Raw genomic sequence first — 17,036 nt, forward strand, 5'->3', positions numbered from 1 at the left:
CAAACTTCTGAACACCCCATCTTGTTGGTTTTTATGACCCTGCTATTTGGTTTGACTGTATTAGGTTATCTAGAGCTCTTGATATTTCCAGTAAAAATATATTGAAGTTCAGATCTTGGCATCTTTCCTGACAAAATTCTTCTCATCTGTTATTTGGATACCTGGTTAGCCTTCAGTTGTACATGTTTCCAATATTTCTATAACATTTTCCAAAGAAGTCTGCTGGGATATGTTTTAGTCTTTTCATCCCATACTTGTTTATCACAAATGCAGTGTGTGTGTGTGTGTGTGTGTAGCTCATGTGTGAGATCTTTATACCCAATGATAGCAGTGCCAACACTTTTATTGTTTAGGCGTGGTCTGGACTAGGAAATCTCATGACAGGTCAAAGTGAAATCTGCCCCAGTTACTCTTGCTACATAGCAAATCACCCCAAAACTCTATGGTGTAAAACAACACTTTGATATTCTTGTCTCATGTTCTGTGGGTCAGGACCTTGGGCAGGTCACACCCATAAGGCTGTCTCTACTCCCCCACATCTGGGACCTCAGCTGAGTGTATGAAGGTTGTGAAGGGTGTACTGGCTGGGACCAGAGCCACCTGCAGGCCTGCTTGCTCAAATGTTTGGCAGTTGATGCTGGCAGTTGAATGGAACCTCTGTGAGGCTGTTCTTCAAACACCAGTTGTGGCCTCCCCATGGTTTCTGTACGTGGGAGAGCTTGGGCTTCTTTGCAGCATGGTGGCTGGGTTCTGAGACTGAGTGCATGACATCTTCATGTCTTGGATCATAAGTGACCTTTCCAGTGTGCTCTGTCAGTGGAGGCTATCACAAGGTCTCCAACACATGGGAATGAGACATGACTCCTATCACTTTATCAAGGGGAGTATTGAAGTCACTTTGCAAGGAAGGTGGGTGGGAGGAGAGACAGTGTTGTGGCCATATTTACAAAATTCAATCTGTTATATCACCCAAGATCTAGCTCTATGACCTCTCATTCTTTCCTTGCATTCAGCCAGAAAATTACGTGTCTGTTGTAGCTACCTCCAGCTCATTACTTTTTTTTAATGTTTGTTTTTGATGGAGGACAAGCAGGGGAGGGGTAGAGAGAGGGGGACAGAAGATCCAAAGAAGGCTATGCACTAACAGGCTGAGAGCAGCAAGCCCAATGTGGGGCTTGAAGTCATGAACCACAAGATCATGACCTGAGCTGAAGTTGGATGCTCAACTGACTGAGCCACCCACATGCTCCCCTACTACTTTTCAATTAAGTGCAAAAATAAATTCTGTTGAATATGTCATCCCATAGAGTATTGCTTTCCAGCTCCCAGTGATATCACTGGCAGAGAAGGCAGTGGCCTGGGGTGCTGGGAGTCCTACCAAACTCTATGGCCCCATCCAAGCCTGCCACCTGTTAGTGCTGGGCACCTACACACGCTCCCCTGCCTCCTCATTTTTCAGTTGAAATAGATCATCAGTTTCTTAATATTAGGAAGACGGGCATGGGCTGCTTTGAGAACCTGATACCCCCTGTAGCTTGGGCCAAACATGTCATCACAACCTATAGGAAGGGTGACTTCAGCATTGCTACCTGTGAATACCATTGCTTTATAAGACTAGATCCTGCACTGCTCCTTTGGCTGAGAGGTGATATTTTCTTTTCCAAAATAGTAAACAGCAGCTATGGAGTGACACTTAAGGATCATTCATACCAAGACTTATTCTTGCAGAAAGAAGGTACTGTGTCCAGTATATGCATGGTACCAAACATCCATGTAGTAACCATATTGACAGTGGTGGTGATGGTGACCACAGGCAAATGTGCATCTCTCAGGTATCAGGCATCTAGCTTATATGGTTTCATTTGGTCCCTATAACAACTCTCTGTGGTAGGTACTACTGTTACCCCATTTCTGAGGCACAGAAAATTTAGGTTGCTTGTTCAAGGTGTTATCGTTGGTAAGTAGTAGGAGCTGGAGTAAAGCCAGGTAGTCTGCATCCTGCTCTTTGCTGCCATGCTGCCTTGCTTATTTTCCCCTACTTTGTTCAGTCTTAGTCTGGTATCTTAGCTTCAGAATGAGCATCCCAGTTCCCTATGACCCGTAATTTCCCAGTGCACACCCAACAAGCCTACTCCATGTTTTCCAAGCCATGCACATCCCTCTTTCACTCAGCACCCACCATTGGTGGACTGCACCTGCCCAGGGTGCCACGACCCCGGCTTCACCTACTGTGTGGAGTGACAGTGTCATGGGACCACAATGAAAAAGGTTAAAGTGAGGCCGCCACAGCCCACCAGGCTCTGATCCTCCTTGTTCAGCACCTTAGTGGAGTGCTGTCCTGAGCTGAGCCTGGGACCCTGGGGAAGGCTTTGGTGGCAGTGGGGTGAGAAGAAAGAGAATAGCAAGGAGAGGAACTGAGGATGCCAGTGCTCTGTCCCTGTGATGTGACTCAGCTGACCCACCCAGATCTGCTGTATTAGATCTAGGGATGGCACCCAATATCTGTTATTCAGATAGTTTCACTGTGTGGAGGCTGGTTCATGGAGCTGCAGGACCTGTGGGGTGGTTCAGGCCAGTTCATCCCTGGAGGTGTGTTCAGGGGCAGTATGTAAAGACTGGTTATCATTGGACACTGAGTAATACTCCAGAACTTTAGCCAGGCCCTGGTGCCTGGAGCAGATCAGGGATGGGAAAGCCCAGGACAGAGGCCATGGTGATATCAGGAATGAAGGAACAATAAACCCTCCCTCCGTTTACTCATTCACCAAGTGCAATGGGAATGGCAGGTGGTATGACAGGTAGAGAAGGCCTGGGATTCAACATGGAAACCTGGATCCAAAGCCTAATCCCACCCACTTCATCTCTCTGAACTTGAATTTCCTCATCTGTAAATGAGGTGACTATGACCCTTACACAGCTACTGTGTAGAGGACTGTTTTAGATTGAATGTTTATGTCCCCCTAAAATTCATAAGTTAAAGCACTATCCCTCAGTGTGAGATGGAGCTCTTGGTGGGTAATTGGGATTAGATGAGGTCTTGAAGGTGGGGCCCTCATGATGGGGTCAGTGGCCCTAGAAGAAGAGGAAGAGAGAGAGATCTCTCTCTCCACATGGAGAAAGAGCCTGTGGAAAAGCCACACGAGCACACGAGAGGAGGCACTGTCTACAAGCCTGGAAGGGAGTCCTCACCATGCTGGTAGTCTGACCTTGGGCCTTCAGCTTTCAGACTATGAGAAAATAAGTTTGTGTTACTTAAGTCACCCTGTGTATGGTATTTTGTTATGGACAACCTGAGCAAACCCACACAGATTTTGGTACCAGGAAGTGGGATGGTGCTCTTACAAATACCTAAAAATGTGGGTGCAGCAGTGGAACCAGGCAGTGGGCTGAACCTGGGAGAGTTTTGAGGTACATGCTTAATGGACATTACAGGCAGTAATGGTAAGGGTTCAGAAAGAAGAGAGGAAAGCAGGAGAGAACGAGCTTCTATTTTCTTAGTTCGTAAATAATCATGAACAGAATGCTGATGGAAATATGAATGTTAAGGAAGTGCATCTTGGGTCTCATATGGAAATGAGGAACATGTTATTGGAAACTGGAAGGAGTCCATTTCTTGTTTTAAAGTGGCAAAGAATTTAGCTGAACTGTGTTCTCATGTTCTATAGAAGATAGGACTTTCAAGCCATGATATTGTTGAATAGTTAGTGGAGGAGATTAAGCAAAGTTTTGAAGGCCTGGCTCCTGACTGCTTACAGCAAAATGTAAGAGGAAAGAATAAACTGAAGAAGGAATTGTTAACCAAAAAAGAATCAGAACTTGGATATTTGGAAAATTCTTAGTCTATCCATATTGCAGAAACATGAGAGAGCATGTTCTGAGGAGAATGCAAGGGTGAGGCTGAACAATAATTTGATGAAGAGATGATGCCTGTGACTCAGGGAAGTGACCAGCAGTCTCCGCAGAGGCCAGGAGTGGAGATGGGACTATCAGCAAGGACACTGCCACTTTGAACAAATGGGGACAGAGCAAGCAGGATGGAATGAAGGGTGGCTCTAGGACTTCTAAGATCCTACAAGCCCGGACCATGGAGCTATCAGGCTGCAAATATGTGCTATTCTTTGAGGAAAGGGAGGAACAACCCCTAAGGTGATTCAGAGATCTTTGGGGCCACCACCTCAGTTCCAACATGCAGGTAGCTTCTGACTGAAGCCTTGGAGGTAGGTCTACCAGAGAGGCACTAACCAAACAGGATTATTCTCAAACTTCAGGATCCAGTGGGGTTTGTCTTACTAAGTTTTGGACTTGCTTGTGACCTATCGCCCCTTCTCCCCATTACTCCCATTTGGAATGGGAATGTCTATTTTAGGGCTGTGCCACCACTGTGCTTTGGAGGCCCATGGGTGTCTGGCTTCACAGGCTCCCAGTCAGAGAAGAACCACAGCTCCACTCTCACTTGTGTCTGATTTGGATGATTATTGAGATAAAACTTTGGACTTTAGACTTTGGAGTGGAAGCCTGAATTAATTAAGACTTTGGGGTCATTGGGATGGAATGAATGAACTTTGTACATGAGAAGGATGTGAATTTTGGGGGGGGGGGGTAAGAGCAGAATGTTATGAACTGAACACCTGTGTCCGCTGCCACCCAAATTCATATGATGAACCCCCAGTGCAGTGGCATTTGGAGGTGAGACCTTGGGGAGGTAATTATTAGATGAGGTCATGAGGGTGAAACCCCATGATGGGATTAGTGGCCTTATAAGAAGAGGCATTGCACCTGCAGTGAGGAAAGGCCACATAAGGACTCAGCAAGAAGGTGCCATCCACAGCCAGGATAAGAACCCTCACCAAGAACCTGCCCATGTTGGCACCCCGATCATGGGCTTCCAGCCTCTAGACTATGAGAAAATAAGTTTCTGCTGTTTAAACCACCCAGTCTTTGGTATTTTTTATGGCAGCTTGAGCCAACTAAGGTACATTAAAATTGAAATAGTATACAAAACACCAGGCATATGGTCAGTGCTCTCCTTGTTCATTTGCTTGGCTTTCTGTCCTGCTCAATAAAACAAGTTGTGGGGATGCTGGTGTCATTGCCAATCTGATGAGAAGGAGATAAGAGAGTGAGAGTCAGACCTGTGAAAAGGGGCAGGACCTGCCACATGAACGAGTGATGAATGAAGAGGTTGGGGGAGGATGAGCACAGGCTGCCTTCATTTGCAAGTTTGGAAAAACAGCCCCCATCCAAGTGTGGACATGACAGTCCTGAGTAGCTGGGGTGCCCTCAGGCTGCTGCCCTCTGTAGAGGAGGACAGGGACAAGTGGCACAGTGCCAGGGTACCAGCCTGTACACTGTGCTGAGAGCACAAGCTCCCAGCACCTCTCTCAGACTCACTCCCTCCATCTTTGCCCCTCAGTCCCCTCGGGTCACTTGGCCACTCAACTGGGCACAGGCATGGGGGACATGATCACCTCTGGCTCTCTCTAATCAGGGCTGGGCAGAGGGAGGCTCCCCAGTTCTCCAGCTCAGAACTTCAGGCATCTTTTGATGGTTTTATTCATGTGATTTCAGTCTTAAAAGAATGTCTAGATGAAGTTGCAGATAAAAGACCTAGAGCTCACTTGAGACTTTGGCACTAGAGATGCTTTCACCGCAGAAGAGAGAATTCAAGAGCCAATCCTGTGTCAAACCTTCCAGCAAGAGAACATTAAGGAGTGAAGCAAGAAACCGAGTCTAGGAGCGTTTGCACCTGAGGCGAGGGGCAGGGTGGGGGGGTGTGTGGGGGAAGGCATGGTGCTGGCGGGAAGAATCCAGCAGCTGTGCAGAAAGGCAGGAGAAGAAGCCATAATACAGGGTGGAGGAGCCCAAGAGAGGGCCTTTCTCAATGGGAGATGATGAATGTCAGTGCCCTGGACAGGTCAGGTTCAGGGTAACAAGGGGCCCAACCGAGGTGGGTTCATAGCTTTAGTCCCCACCTTATTGTCACTGTATTTATTTACTCTGCTGGGAGCTGGAAAGGGTACCTTGTGCTTTGCACCAAGTGAGCTGAGTGTGAAAAAAACAAGGAAAAACAACATGGTTAGTGTGGTTTTGTTGCTTGCAGCATTCCTGCCCTAGACCAGAGACCAGGGGGTTCCTTCATGTTTGGAGCCTGGGTGCGCTGTTTCAGGGACTGAGAGGGTATTCTCAGCCTATCATTGCACAAGAGGCTTCCGGAGGATCTGAGACATGTAGCTGGCACTTCAGTCCTATTTGATCTTCCTTTGTGGGTGCATAACCGGATGTGCTGTTGTCATTCCTCTGACCTCAGCCCATGCTACCAGGAAATGAATGCTGGCTGAGGGCCAGATGAATGCATGAACAGTGCTGGCATATACCACCACCATAGCTGAGATTCATGACAGCCATTCCTTGTTGAAAGCCTACTCTGTGCAGGGCGCTCTGCTAGGTGCTTTACCTGCTGTCCTCATTCAGTCCTCCTATCAGTGCTGAGGGTATTGTCAATATCCCATCCTGAAGAAGCAGCCCAGGAGAGCAAAGCGTTGCCTGTGTCACAAGGGTGGTGGGTAACTGGCAACCCTGTATTTCATCATGATGCAGCCCTCATTAGAGTTCTGTAATCATCGCTCTATGTGTGTACTTCAGTGCCCATCTGTGAAGTGACTTAAACACACAAAAACCTCAACAGTGTATTGCAGGGTGCCTCCCACTTATTGGTGCCATATTGGGATTAGTTCTCAGGGCAAAGCAGTTACAGCTGGCATTAAAATTTGGAATCGAGTCCTGGGTTCAAATCCAGATTGTGCAACTTTCTGGTTGATTACCCTGCATCTGTGGTTTAGAATCTCAGAGACTGTTTTTCTATTGAGCTGTTTTAAGAACCTAAGAGCTAATTATGTCCAAGACTTAGAACAGTGCCTGGTTCATAGTGAGTTCTCGAGAAAGAATTTGCAGTGTAATTAGTTATATATATAATTATGTTGTCCATTTTGCATATGAGCAGTTAAGTGACTTGTTCAAGATCAGTCAACTGATAAATGACAGTGACACCCAGCTCTATCTGTCTCCAAGGCTGTCATGATGTGGCTGAATATCTGCTTGAAGTTCCTCAGGGAGACAGTATCCTCCACTTCAGGAACTCTTTCTTTCCTGCTGCATTGAACTTGGCTGGTCACCTAAAACCACTTGCCAGGCCCAGCTCCTGAGTATTCTTCTTCTGTTTCTGAGTCTGACAAATTGCTGTAATCACAATGCCTGTAGCTCTGCTTCGAAGGACACAAATCCAACCCCTGCTTTTTCTTCTGTCCATTCAGCTCCCTTTTCAGAGTGCCTAGCATAGTGCCACATGCAGAGCACTGAACTAAGGCTTCACTTAATGGTTTCAATCCTCAGGAAGGGCAAGAGAAGCAGCATGCTGCAGCAGGCATCCCTCCCATCAAAAACAAAAGCTGGAGAAAGCACAATTAGATTGGCATGCTGTTATCTGCTGTTTCCCTTCTTCGTTATTTTCGTGAATCAATTTTCATCTTTGGTCTTTTGTGAGGGCAGCATTTTTGAAGATGTGCTTTAATGTTTAAAATAGCCGATAGCTAAATACACAATTTTTATGTCTCTTTTAATTAGCTTGTTAACTTCTTCCACTTTATTTATGATAGATCTTTAATTCCTCTTCCCTTTCTGAAGACACATTGCATATTTACATTGTTAAAAACCCTTCTCTGCTCTTACAGTAACTGTGTGTTCAGGCATAACCTGAGATGTGCTTTTCCCCATCAAAATTTTAACAGGGCATAGCTTTTAATTACCCTTTCCCCATCTCCAATAGGAAACTTTCCAAACATAAAATTCTAATCAAAAGACTTCTGAGTATAACTTGCTACCTAGGAGCCCATCTCAATATATTAAGATAAGGATGCACCGTGTTCCTTGTTTGACTATCTAGAGGCTCCTTGAAGGCCCCGCACTATTTGTCATGACAAATCCATGCGCATCAGGCCTCTGACCATGTTTTAGTCTCACCAGCTCCTTCCTAAATGTACAGCTTCAGGTCATTGTAACAGCTGTGAGGATTGACACCCCCACTTCTCTGAGCTCTGGCCTTCCCAGAGGCCACATGATTTTCCTGACTGCCCATAGGTTGATGTAGCATCTGAGAATTATTTGACCATCTTCCTAAACTCATTTTGCTTTCTTTGTCTGTTGTGTGAGCCAGAGTTTGCCAGGGCCATGCCCACACAGAGCAGGTTCACTGCTGCAGGGCACATATCCCCCACCTCCTGTCTCCAGCTGGTAGGAGTTGGCATCACCTTCCCTTTAAATGCCCTGTGACTGTCACTGTCTGTTGCCCCACGGTCCCCACTCAGTCCCCTCACCCATGACCGCAAACTGTTTACCTTGCCAATCCAGAGTCACTCACTCCCCTGCTTCATGCAGCTCCCAGTGTCTGCCAAGCTGACTTTAGACCCCTCAGCTGGCCCTCTCAGCCACCAAAATGTGCTGTCCCACTTCCTTTCTCATCTCACAGGCACACCTCACCCCTCCTTTTGGCGAGATCTGCCTCACACCTTCTGATCCCTCAGCCAGACCAAATCACCCACCAGTCCACCCCCATCATTATATCCAATCTGCCCAAGCCTCGAGGCCACCCCTACTGTTCCGTCTTATAAGACAATCTTCTCCATAAGCTATAACAAAAATTCTCTCTGGTTCATCACATCACTAGATGTGAACTATTATGTTCAAAGCAATAGGTTGCAGTTTTTTCCTTTATTATGTTCCCCCTCTTAAACTAAAAAGAAATACATATTTGACTTAATGACTCAAATATGAAAGTGTCTCACAAAAGCCCAGATCCTCCTTCGTATGCCTGATCATCCCTGTTAATAACTGATATTAACAGTCTGGAGGAATATCTCTATGCTTTTCTCAGAGAGTCTTCAGATGCTCCCAGGTCACTGAGTGTTGACACAAGATCTGAACATGACCCATGACCTATGACCATTGTTGCCTGGATCTCAGTTCATGCAAATGCAGAGTGAAAATGTGTGATTATGTTTGATCTTTTGTTCTCAAAGGTAAAGAGTTCTCAACTGCCCCTTTGACTTTGAACAGAGCATGTACTCATCCACGGGCACAAACATTTGGGGATTTTTCAGGCTGAGGTTTTTCCAGATTATCAGGGCTAAGCAATCAATTCTGAGTCTATGTGCTACCCACCGTATGTAGTCCAGTGTTCTGTGTGTGCCCGACCAGTGATTGTAAATGTTGCCCTAAGCAAAAAAGAGTTAAGAAGGTAAGTCTGTTTGAGAGGAACTGTGGCCACCTTCTTTAGCATACATTAACAAAGGAGACAACCTGATTAAAAAAAAATGTGGCACAATAGGTCACGTTTACATGTTTACTTCATTCTAATGAAATGAATTGTATCTCTGAAAATTTTAACATCACATTTATAAATCAAATTTATAAAAGCCCTTGGCTTCTTATAATTTCACAGAGAATTTTCCATAATTTTGGTTGACTCTTAACTCCCAGCAGTTCTTAATTTAAGCTTTAGATTTCTTTTTCCTTTTGCCAAGTTTTTACATTGATGTTCTATAAAACAATTAAGGCCCCTAGGGAGGCCCCTATTTTTATCATAACAGAAAAACTATTATTCTATTATGTAAAATGTTTTATAGTTTTCCTATAATGAATGAACACCTTCAAATATGTCTCTTTTTTTAATATTAGGTTACCAAATGGTTCTTTTAAAGTAAGGTATGACTTTATTTTAGTGTGTGTGTGTATATATGTGTTTTTGTGTGTGTGTGTGTGTGTGTGTGTGTACACACAATTTTTTTTAATGTTTATTTTTGAGAGAGAGACAGAGACAGAACATGAGCAGGGAGGGAAAGAGAGAGAAGGAGACACAGAATCTGAAGCAGGCTCCAGGCTCCTGGCTGTCAGCATAGAGCCCAATGCAGGGCTCGAACTCACCAACCATGAGATCATGACCTGAGCCAAAGTCGGATGCTTAACTGACTGAGCCACCCAGGCACTGCATCACACATACGTTTTTTAATATAACTCATAAGCTCTTCTATAACATGACTGTGCTCTGTTTATATGCTGAGGGAGGCTTTTCAAAAGTACTTGTGTATCTTGAGAGCCAGCACTTCTGTAATAGCCTCATCTGGTGCCTGCAGTCCTTGGCTTGAGCCTCTGCCTGATGTGACCTGCCTTGCTTGCTGAACCTCTACTCATTCACTAGCCCTTGCCACTCAAAGTACAACTGGGGAGGCCGACCCCACCTGGGAGCTGATGGACAGCTCAGACCCTCAGATCAGAATCAGCACATCAATCCACACCAGTATTCCAAAACACAGCTTTAAAACCCATGCAAGTCCCCTGGACTGGGAATTTAGTAGGTGCTCAGTGAACCTATTTCCTTGTTTTGTCACCTTCCCATGCAGCTGGTCCCTTCTCTGGGTTTTTACAGCACTATCTGTAGTCTTCTGAAATCATTAACAGGTTGACATATGACCGTTGGCTTATAATTGATCCCTTCCTGGGTTCTGGATCAGAATCACTTTTTTTGCCCCCATATCAGACCTGCTGAATTAGAATCTTTGAGAGTGGGGCTAACATTTACATTCTATCCAACTCTCTGGTTGATTCTTTGTACCTAAAGTTGGAGAGCCAAGAGACCCTGTGTTGGCCTGTGGAGATCTCTCAAGGCAATCTGAGGGTTAACAGTGACACAACTGCCTCAGGTGGAAGTGAAATGGATTTTATTCCTTTAACAAAAATGTACTGTGAGCTAACTAGGTTGTAGGTGTTTTGCAAAAACCTAAAAATAGCACATCATATAAACAAGTCATAAAAACAGCCACACAATCAAGTATTTGTAACATGCATTCATAGTTTAAAAAGCACTCTTCCATTTGTCATCTTAACAACTTGGTGTCGGTGGAATCAGGACTCAGAGCTAGGTATTCATGCACCAGCCTGGGCTGCCCCTGTGCTCCTATCCTGTTCCATTGACAGAGGAAGAGGAGGCAGGCAGCAAGGGCAGGTTGTCTGCATGGGGAGCTGTGAACGGCCTCACAGAGGACAAGCAGTAAGTAGCTTATCACTCATTTGGGGAGAAGACAGAAGATGAGAGGGAGGCAGGCATTTTGTTCCCACAGTTCAGACTGGAGGACCCCCACAAGGCTGAAATGGCTGCACCATGGCCATTCAGAGCAACCTAGGGATGGAAAGTGACCCTCCTCAGGAGAGGGGAATTTAGGCCACAGATGGAGACAGCAGAATGCTGACACAAAGTTGTGTAGGAAAACAGTGACTCCTCTAAAACATACCTAAAATGAGCTCCAAAAATATAAAGGGGATACCATTCTCTGCATCTCACTGGGCTCATAAAAGTCCCTAATTTAGTCCTGGTCCCTGGAGAAACCCCAACAAACCCATCGTTCTTTGATAAACTTTTAGCCCACATTAACCCGAAATTGTATCCTCTAAAACCTCTTATTGTCCAATGGTGTTGCCCCTAAATTGATTGCTGAGCCTTTTCCCACCACCTTCAAAGTGCCCATTAGCTGATTCTAACATACATCACCCAGAATAGGGCAGCCACCAGGGGAAGGGCTTGGAATATCTACATCCATATTCCATGAATTCTGTGTGCATGATAGTTCACCAAATTTCACAGCAACTTGTAGTAACTGGATCCTGAAGGCATTAGCAGAATTCTGTCATGGACAGCAAAGGAGAGGGTATTCCAGTCATGACATAAGTATTTGCCAAAGTCAAATTAAGAAAGTGATCAGTCATACTTAATCCTGGAAAACTGAGACAGGAAAATTATCCATCACATTCATGCACCTCTTTCCAAACCACAGCTAAGGCTGGATTTCCATGCAAACATGCTAAGCAGACCAGTGGCTTTATCTTCCCCTCACAACACACCCTACTGTGGCACAGCCTGTGGCTCCAGGGCTTTCTGTCCTGTGTCTTGCAACAGAGTGTTTGTTGATCAGACCTCTTCTTTGCTCATGAGGCAGGACACCACCATATGGACCACAAGAGCTGTCATGCTGGCTGACAACTGGGCCCTGGTCAGTTCCTTTTATCTTTTTAACCTGCTGGGATGTCCCAAGAAGGGCCATGGTTTCACTCCTGAAACTTCTTTTTTTTTTTTTTACATTTATTTAATTTTTGAGAGACAGAGGCAGAGCACTAGTCGAGAGGGACAGAGAGAGAGGGAGACACAGAATCCGAAGCAGGCTCCAGGCTCTGAGCTGTCAGCACAGAGCCCGACGTGGGGCTCAAACCCACAAACCATGAGATCATGACCTGAGCCGAAGTCAGATGCTCAACTGACTGAGCCACCCAGGCGCCCTTTACCCCTGAAACTTCTAACAGGAGGCTCCCTACCTGCCCTGGGCACGTCCTCATTCTATCTCCTTCCACCTTTAATTCATATGTAGAAGAGGCCAGGGACACTAGCTCTGAATATAGGTGAGGTAGGTGGATATGGTGCAGCCAACACTTGTCCCAGGGGCATGGGGACAGTCACTCTGAAAACGCTTTCCCACATGGAGCCCCTTTGACCGGGACACTGGCCACATCTTGCACGCAGGTGCTCCCCCACTGGGCACGTGCACCCTGACTTATGGATTGTTGGCAGGACCAGCCGACACTCCAGCATCATGGCCCAGAGGGGCTGTCCCTGCACTGTCAAATTGCTCCACACATGTTTGCTGGCCGAGTGTCCAGGCTTCACACTCTGGTTCCAGAAGACTACAATGGCCTGATGCCAGGGCTGGCCTGCACCCTTCCCTATGATCTCTATGAGCTAGGCCCAGCCCAAGATGGCAGCAGCAAAGGCAGGTCAACCCACAGCCCTTCAGGGACTACAGACTATGCCAGGCAGTGGCTCCTGTCCCCTCAGGGCTTTGGCTGGGCTGCAGATCCATTTCACGCCATGCATAATTTTATGTAAGTGCATATGCTTATGTATGTATACAATTCTTGAAGTTGTACAGTCTCCAGCTTCACCATCCCATTGGATTAATAACTGGAATTTGAGAATTTGATAGCATGTAGCTTTTGTGATACTCGACCTGCATTCTGTGCATCTGGGTGTTTAGTTTGGGTGTACACATGGCTCCCTAGACTCATTGGGCAGGCTCATCCTTCTGGAGCCCCCAGAGGGCCGTGAACCATCAGACACCACCCCTCACGCCTACACTGTGTCCTCCTACCTCTAGTGCCCTCCCCTTCATGGTCTCAGGTTAGGAGACTGTCATCATGAGGAACCAGACACACACTGCCACCCACCAGCACCTCTCAATGGCAGTGGCCTCAGGAGCCCCAGCTACTTGGGAGACAGGGATCCCTCTGAGCCAGATATGTGGTGCCCCCTCATGGCCAAACTAGTGAAACTCTCCTAAGTGTGTCACAGAACTCCTTTATGGATGTTGAAGCAGGACAGAGCTAGGAAACATAAACAGAGAGGGTTGCCCTTTGCTGCATTACCCCACACCAACCTGCTCCCCACCAGTCTGGGGCTCACCCATGCCAGAAATTCCTCACTATGGACAGTCTTCAGAACATCTACTTCCCTTCTTTCTGTCAATATCAGTGCTAACAGTAGAGGAAAAAAAACATGGACTTGTTCATACTAAAGTGTTATTGACTTAGCTTAAGGATATGCATATCCCTAATATGTGAATTTTAAGATTTCAGCATCAGTGTGGTGATGCTGAAATCATCCCCCAGTAGCCTCTAACCCTGCAGACAGGAAGGTGAGAAGAGGATGTCTGCCTTCTATCCATCTGAGCCCTGTGACCAAAGCAGACTCTTTGATAGGCATCACTGACTCAGTGGCTATACTTACAGACTTCCGTGTGCTGCCATTGTTTTACGCCATGTGCCCTGCCACCTAATTTCCATTGAACATTAAAAAACTGAACTCTATTAAAGCCATAAAAATGGTCAGATTCCAAGGCAAGCGTGTTGTTCTAAAAGCACCTCTGCATGTACACACTTTCTCTTTCACAAACAACTCTCTAGATATCAATGTTTCCTTATGTGCTTCAGTGTAATCAGCACATGCTGAGGGAGGCTGAGGTGCCCCTTCACTGACAGTGATATGCAGAATTCAGAGCAAACATGGTGGCTGGTCCAGGCCACCCAAGGACACTGCCTGGATCTTTTCTTTCTCCAGGTCTGTGTTGCCACCCCAACCTGGCTGTCATTTACATATTGAGAGTCTGCTTTGAGCTCCTAGGATGTGAGACTAAGGAGAGAAGCTCCTTCAGGGCCAAGAGAGTACTAAATGGGGCCTCTGATGACCCTATACTGGTCGTGCCTGCCACTGGTGTGGGGTGTGTGGTGGGGAGTCCTCCATGAGAACTGGGAGTGAACTATGGAGCAGGAGAGGTGTCTACACATCCTAGTAGGAGAGCGTATCGATAGCCTCATGATTATAAGGGCAGATTCTTCTGATTATCTCATTAGTTTTGTATGTAAGGAGCCACGACCTGAATGTTGTCATATCCTGTAATAGCTCTCTTAAGATAAGGAAGCCACCTGCTGAGTGAAGCAGTTTTATCAGGGTGTTTCCCATTGACAGAATTCAGGGCATGAGGAGAAGTTGCCCCCATGGGGGGCTGCTTCAGCTCTGAGACCTCAGCTCGGGTCCTCCCTGCCTGCAAATGACTTTCTTGGGGAATATATGTGATGCACACATGTGCTCGCGCGCACACACACACTGCAGGTTTCTTGTGTGGTATAAATAATTTTGTGCCAGAAAAGTTTGAATACAGTGTTGCCCAGTTTCCAAATGAAGCTGTGTCTAGGATACATGACCTTTGCTTCTATAAACCCGGTGGGGGTTGAGGAAGCTAATCTCAGCCTGATGTAAAATAATTACACACTTCTCCCAGGTAAAGAAAGACAAATGATGTTGACTCCTGGCTCTTTGGAGTCTTACCAGTCTGGGACGGTCCTGTGATGGTGAGGAGGTGTGTTGTCGGGAGGGCCCCCCCCCCGTCCCCCCACCTCCCTATTCCTGCAGCACTCTCTCCTGGGAACAGCACACCCTCTCCTGGGAATAGCACCTTCTGGTCTGCCCCAGGGCCTCCTGGGTCTGTTCTGGGCACTTGCACCAGATTTGGGGAAAGGAAAGAAAACAAGAGTTGGAAAACCTTTCAGTCTTAGCTTTGTTTTCTTCCTCTAACCAGCTTAACAAGATTGTTTAAAGTTTCCAAATAAGATTATACTTCCCTCCTCCAACAAGGGCATTTAGGAGTATTAACCCACTGGATTTCAATTCTGTGTGTCTTTCCAGAAAGAGAAGAAAAGTGGACTGCTGAAGCTTCTTGCTGGGGCGTCTACCAAGAAGAAATCTCGCTCCCCACCATCCATTTCTCCAACCCACGATGCCCTGGTGGCAGTGGACACCTCACTCCAGGGTGCCGTGGGACCCGAAGTATCCTCACTGTCCATCCATGGCAGGGCAGGGTCCTGCCCCATAGAGAGCGAGATGCAGGGTGCAGTGGGGATGGAGCCACTGCACAGAAAGGCAGGCTCCTTGGATCTGAACTTCTCCTCATCTCCCTCCAGGCAAGCGCCTCTCTCCATGGCTGCCATCCGTCCGGAGCCCAAGCCTTTGTCCAGGGAGAGGTAAGGGCAGGGAGGGTGGTCTCATATCCTCTGGGGCCTTGGTATGGGCTGGTCTCTGAGATTGGAGTCATTTTGGGGGAGCAGTGACAATAGGGATTTTCTGAGGATTAAATTTACCAAATGTCCCTCTTACCCACATCTACTCAGTTCCTGAGCTTGGATGGTGAGCATCAGATAAAAGGCATTAGGGGGGCGCCTGGGTGGCTCAGTTGGTTGAGCATCTGACTTTAGCTCAGGTCATGATCTCGCAGTTCATGAGTTCGAGCCCCACCTCGGGCTCTCTGCTGACATGTCTGAGCCTGAAGCCTGCTTCGGATTCAGTGTCTCCCTCTCTCTCTCTGCCCCTCCCCTGCTCGCTTGCTGTTTCTCTCTCTGTCTCCCTCAAAAATAAAAAATAAACATTAAAAAAAAAGATAAAAAGCATTTGGGAATGAAGAGGAGCCTATTTCATGTTCTGAATCCATACGGGTCCTGAGTTTGGGATTTGCAAGGGATTCATCAGGAAACTTGGCAGAACTGATGGGGCACTGAGCCCAGAGAGTGAGCAATGATGCTAGTGAGAGGACTGTCTCCCCTCAACCCTGTGGGAAACCTGGAGTGGATCCCTGGACTGAGTCCCATGGCCTGTGTACCCCACCCCAGAGGCAGCTTTTCTTGAGGCTCAACCCACTCTGACATCTTAGAATTATAAAACATTACCCCCAAATTGGCCTCAAGGTATATAGTCTGTTGGGTTAAACCATACAAAAGTGACAACATTCATTTTTTTTTTACCAAAACCAGAAATTTCATAGAGTTCAGCCTAGAGTTATACAGAGCAGTAAACTGAGTCCACCGAGGGCCCTCACGTGCTTGACTTTTATAAGGGGTCAGAGGCTGGCATCTTGCTCAGCTGATGGGCCCATTTGAGTTAGTCCTTAGAGAGCTTCAGATAAGGGCTGAAGGCACTCCAGTGAGAGGTGATGGTGTCCAATCTGGATAGCACAGAAGTACTTTCCCTTCTATGTGCCTTCTTTGTTGGAACGCTGCTTAAATAGTAAACATGCGAGCAGTCTCCTCAGGAAACAGTCCTGGCATTTCTGTCTGAATCCTCCCTCACCTCAGACTCACTGCCTGATGGCCAGCTCCTCCCCATGGACCCCAGTGCTGAAGCCTGAGAAGGGCACCACTGTCCTGAGCATCCACTAACCCCCAGTGCCAATGCAGGGCTAGTTAAGTTCTGTCTAAATGGGGGGTGACACGCCTTTTCTGTCAAGGCCTAGATAGTAAATTCTGCAGACACTGCAGGTCTCTGTCACAACTCTCACCTCTGCTGTGCCGGCATGAAGGCAGCCATAGACAATATGGAAGCAAAGGGCGTGGGCACT

The 17,036-nt window shown here is 46.7% G+C and overlaps 1 protein-coding gene across 1 annotated transcript in view; it reads left to right on the forward strand.

The window, feature by feature from the left end:
• SH3RF3 (SH3 domain containing ring finger 3) overlaps positions 1-17,036 on the forward strand; it is a 371,189-nt gene that overhangs the window by 343,229 nt on the left and 10,924 nt on the right. Inside the window, exon 9 of the mRNA XM_086701496.1 lies at positions 15,335-15,669. Coding sequence (XP_086557622.1) covers positions 15,335-15,669 — 335 coding nt within the window. The remainder of the gene's footprint in view (positions 1-15,334; positions 15,670-17,036) is intronic.

Source organism: Puma concolor, chromosome A3 (assembly GCF_028749965.1).
Source record: "Puma concolor isolate L17-30 chromosome A3, mPumCon1.1.hap2, whole genome shotgun sequence".
Lineage (NCBI taxonomy): Eukaryota > Metazoa > Chordata > Mammalia > Carnivora > Felidae > Puma > Puma concolor.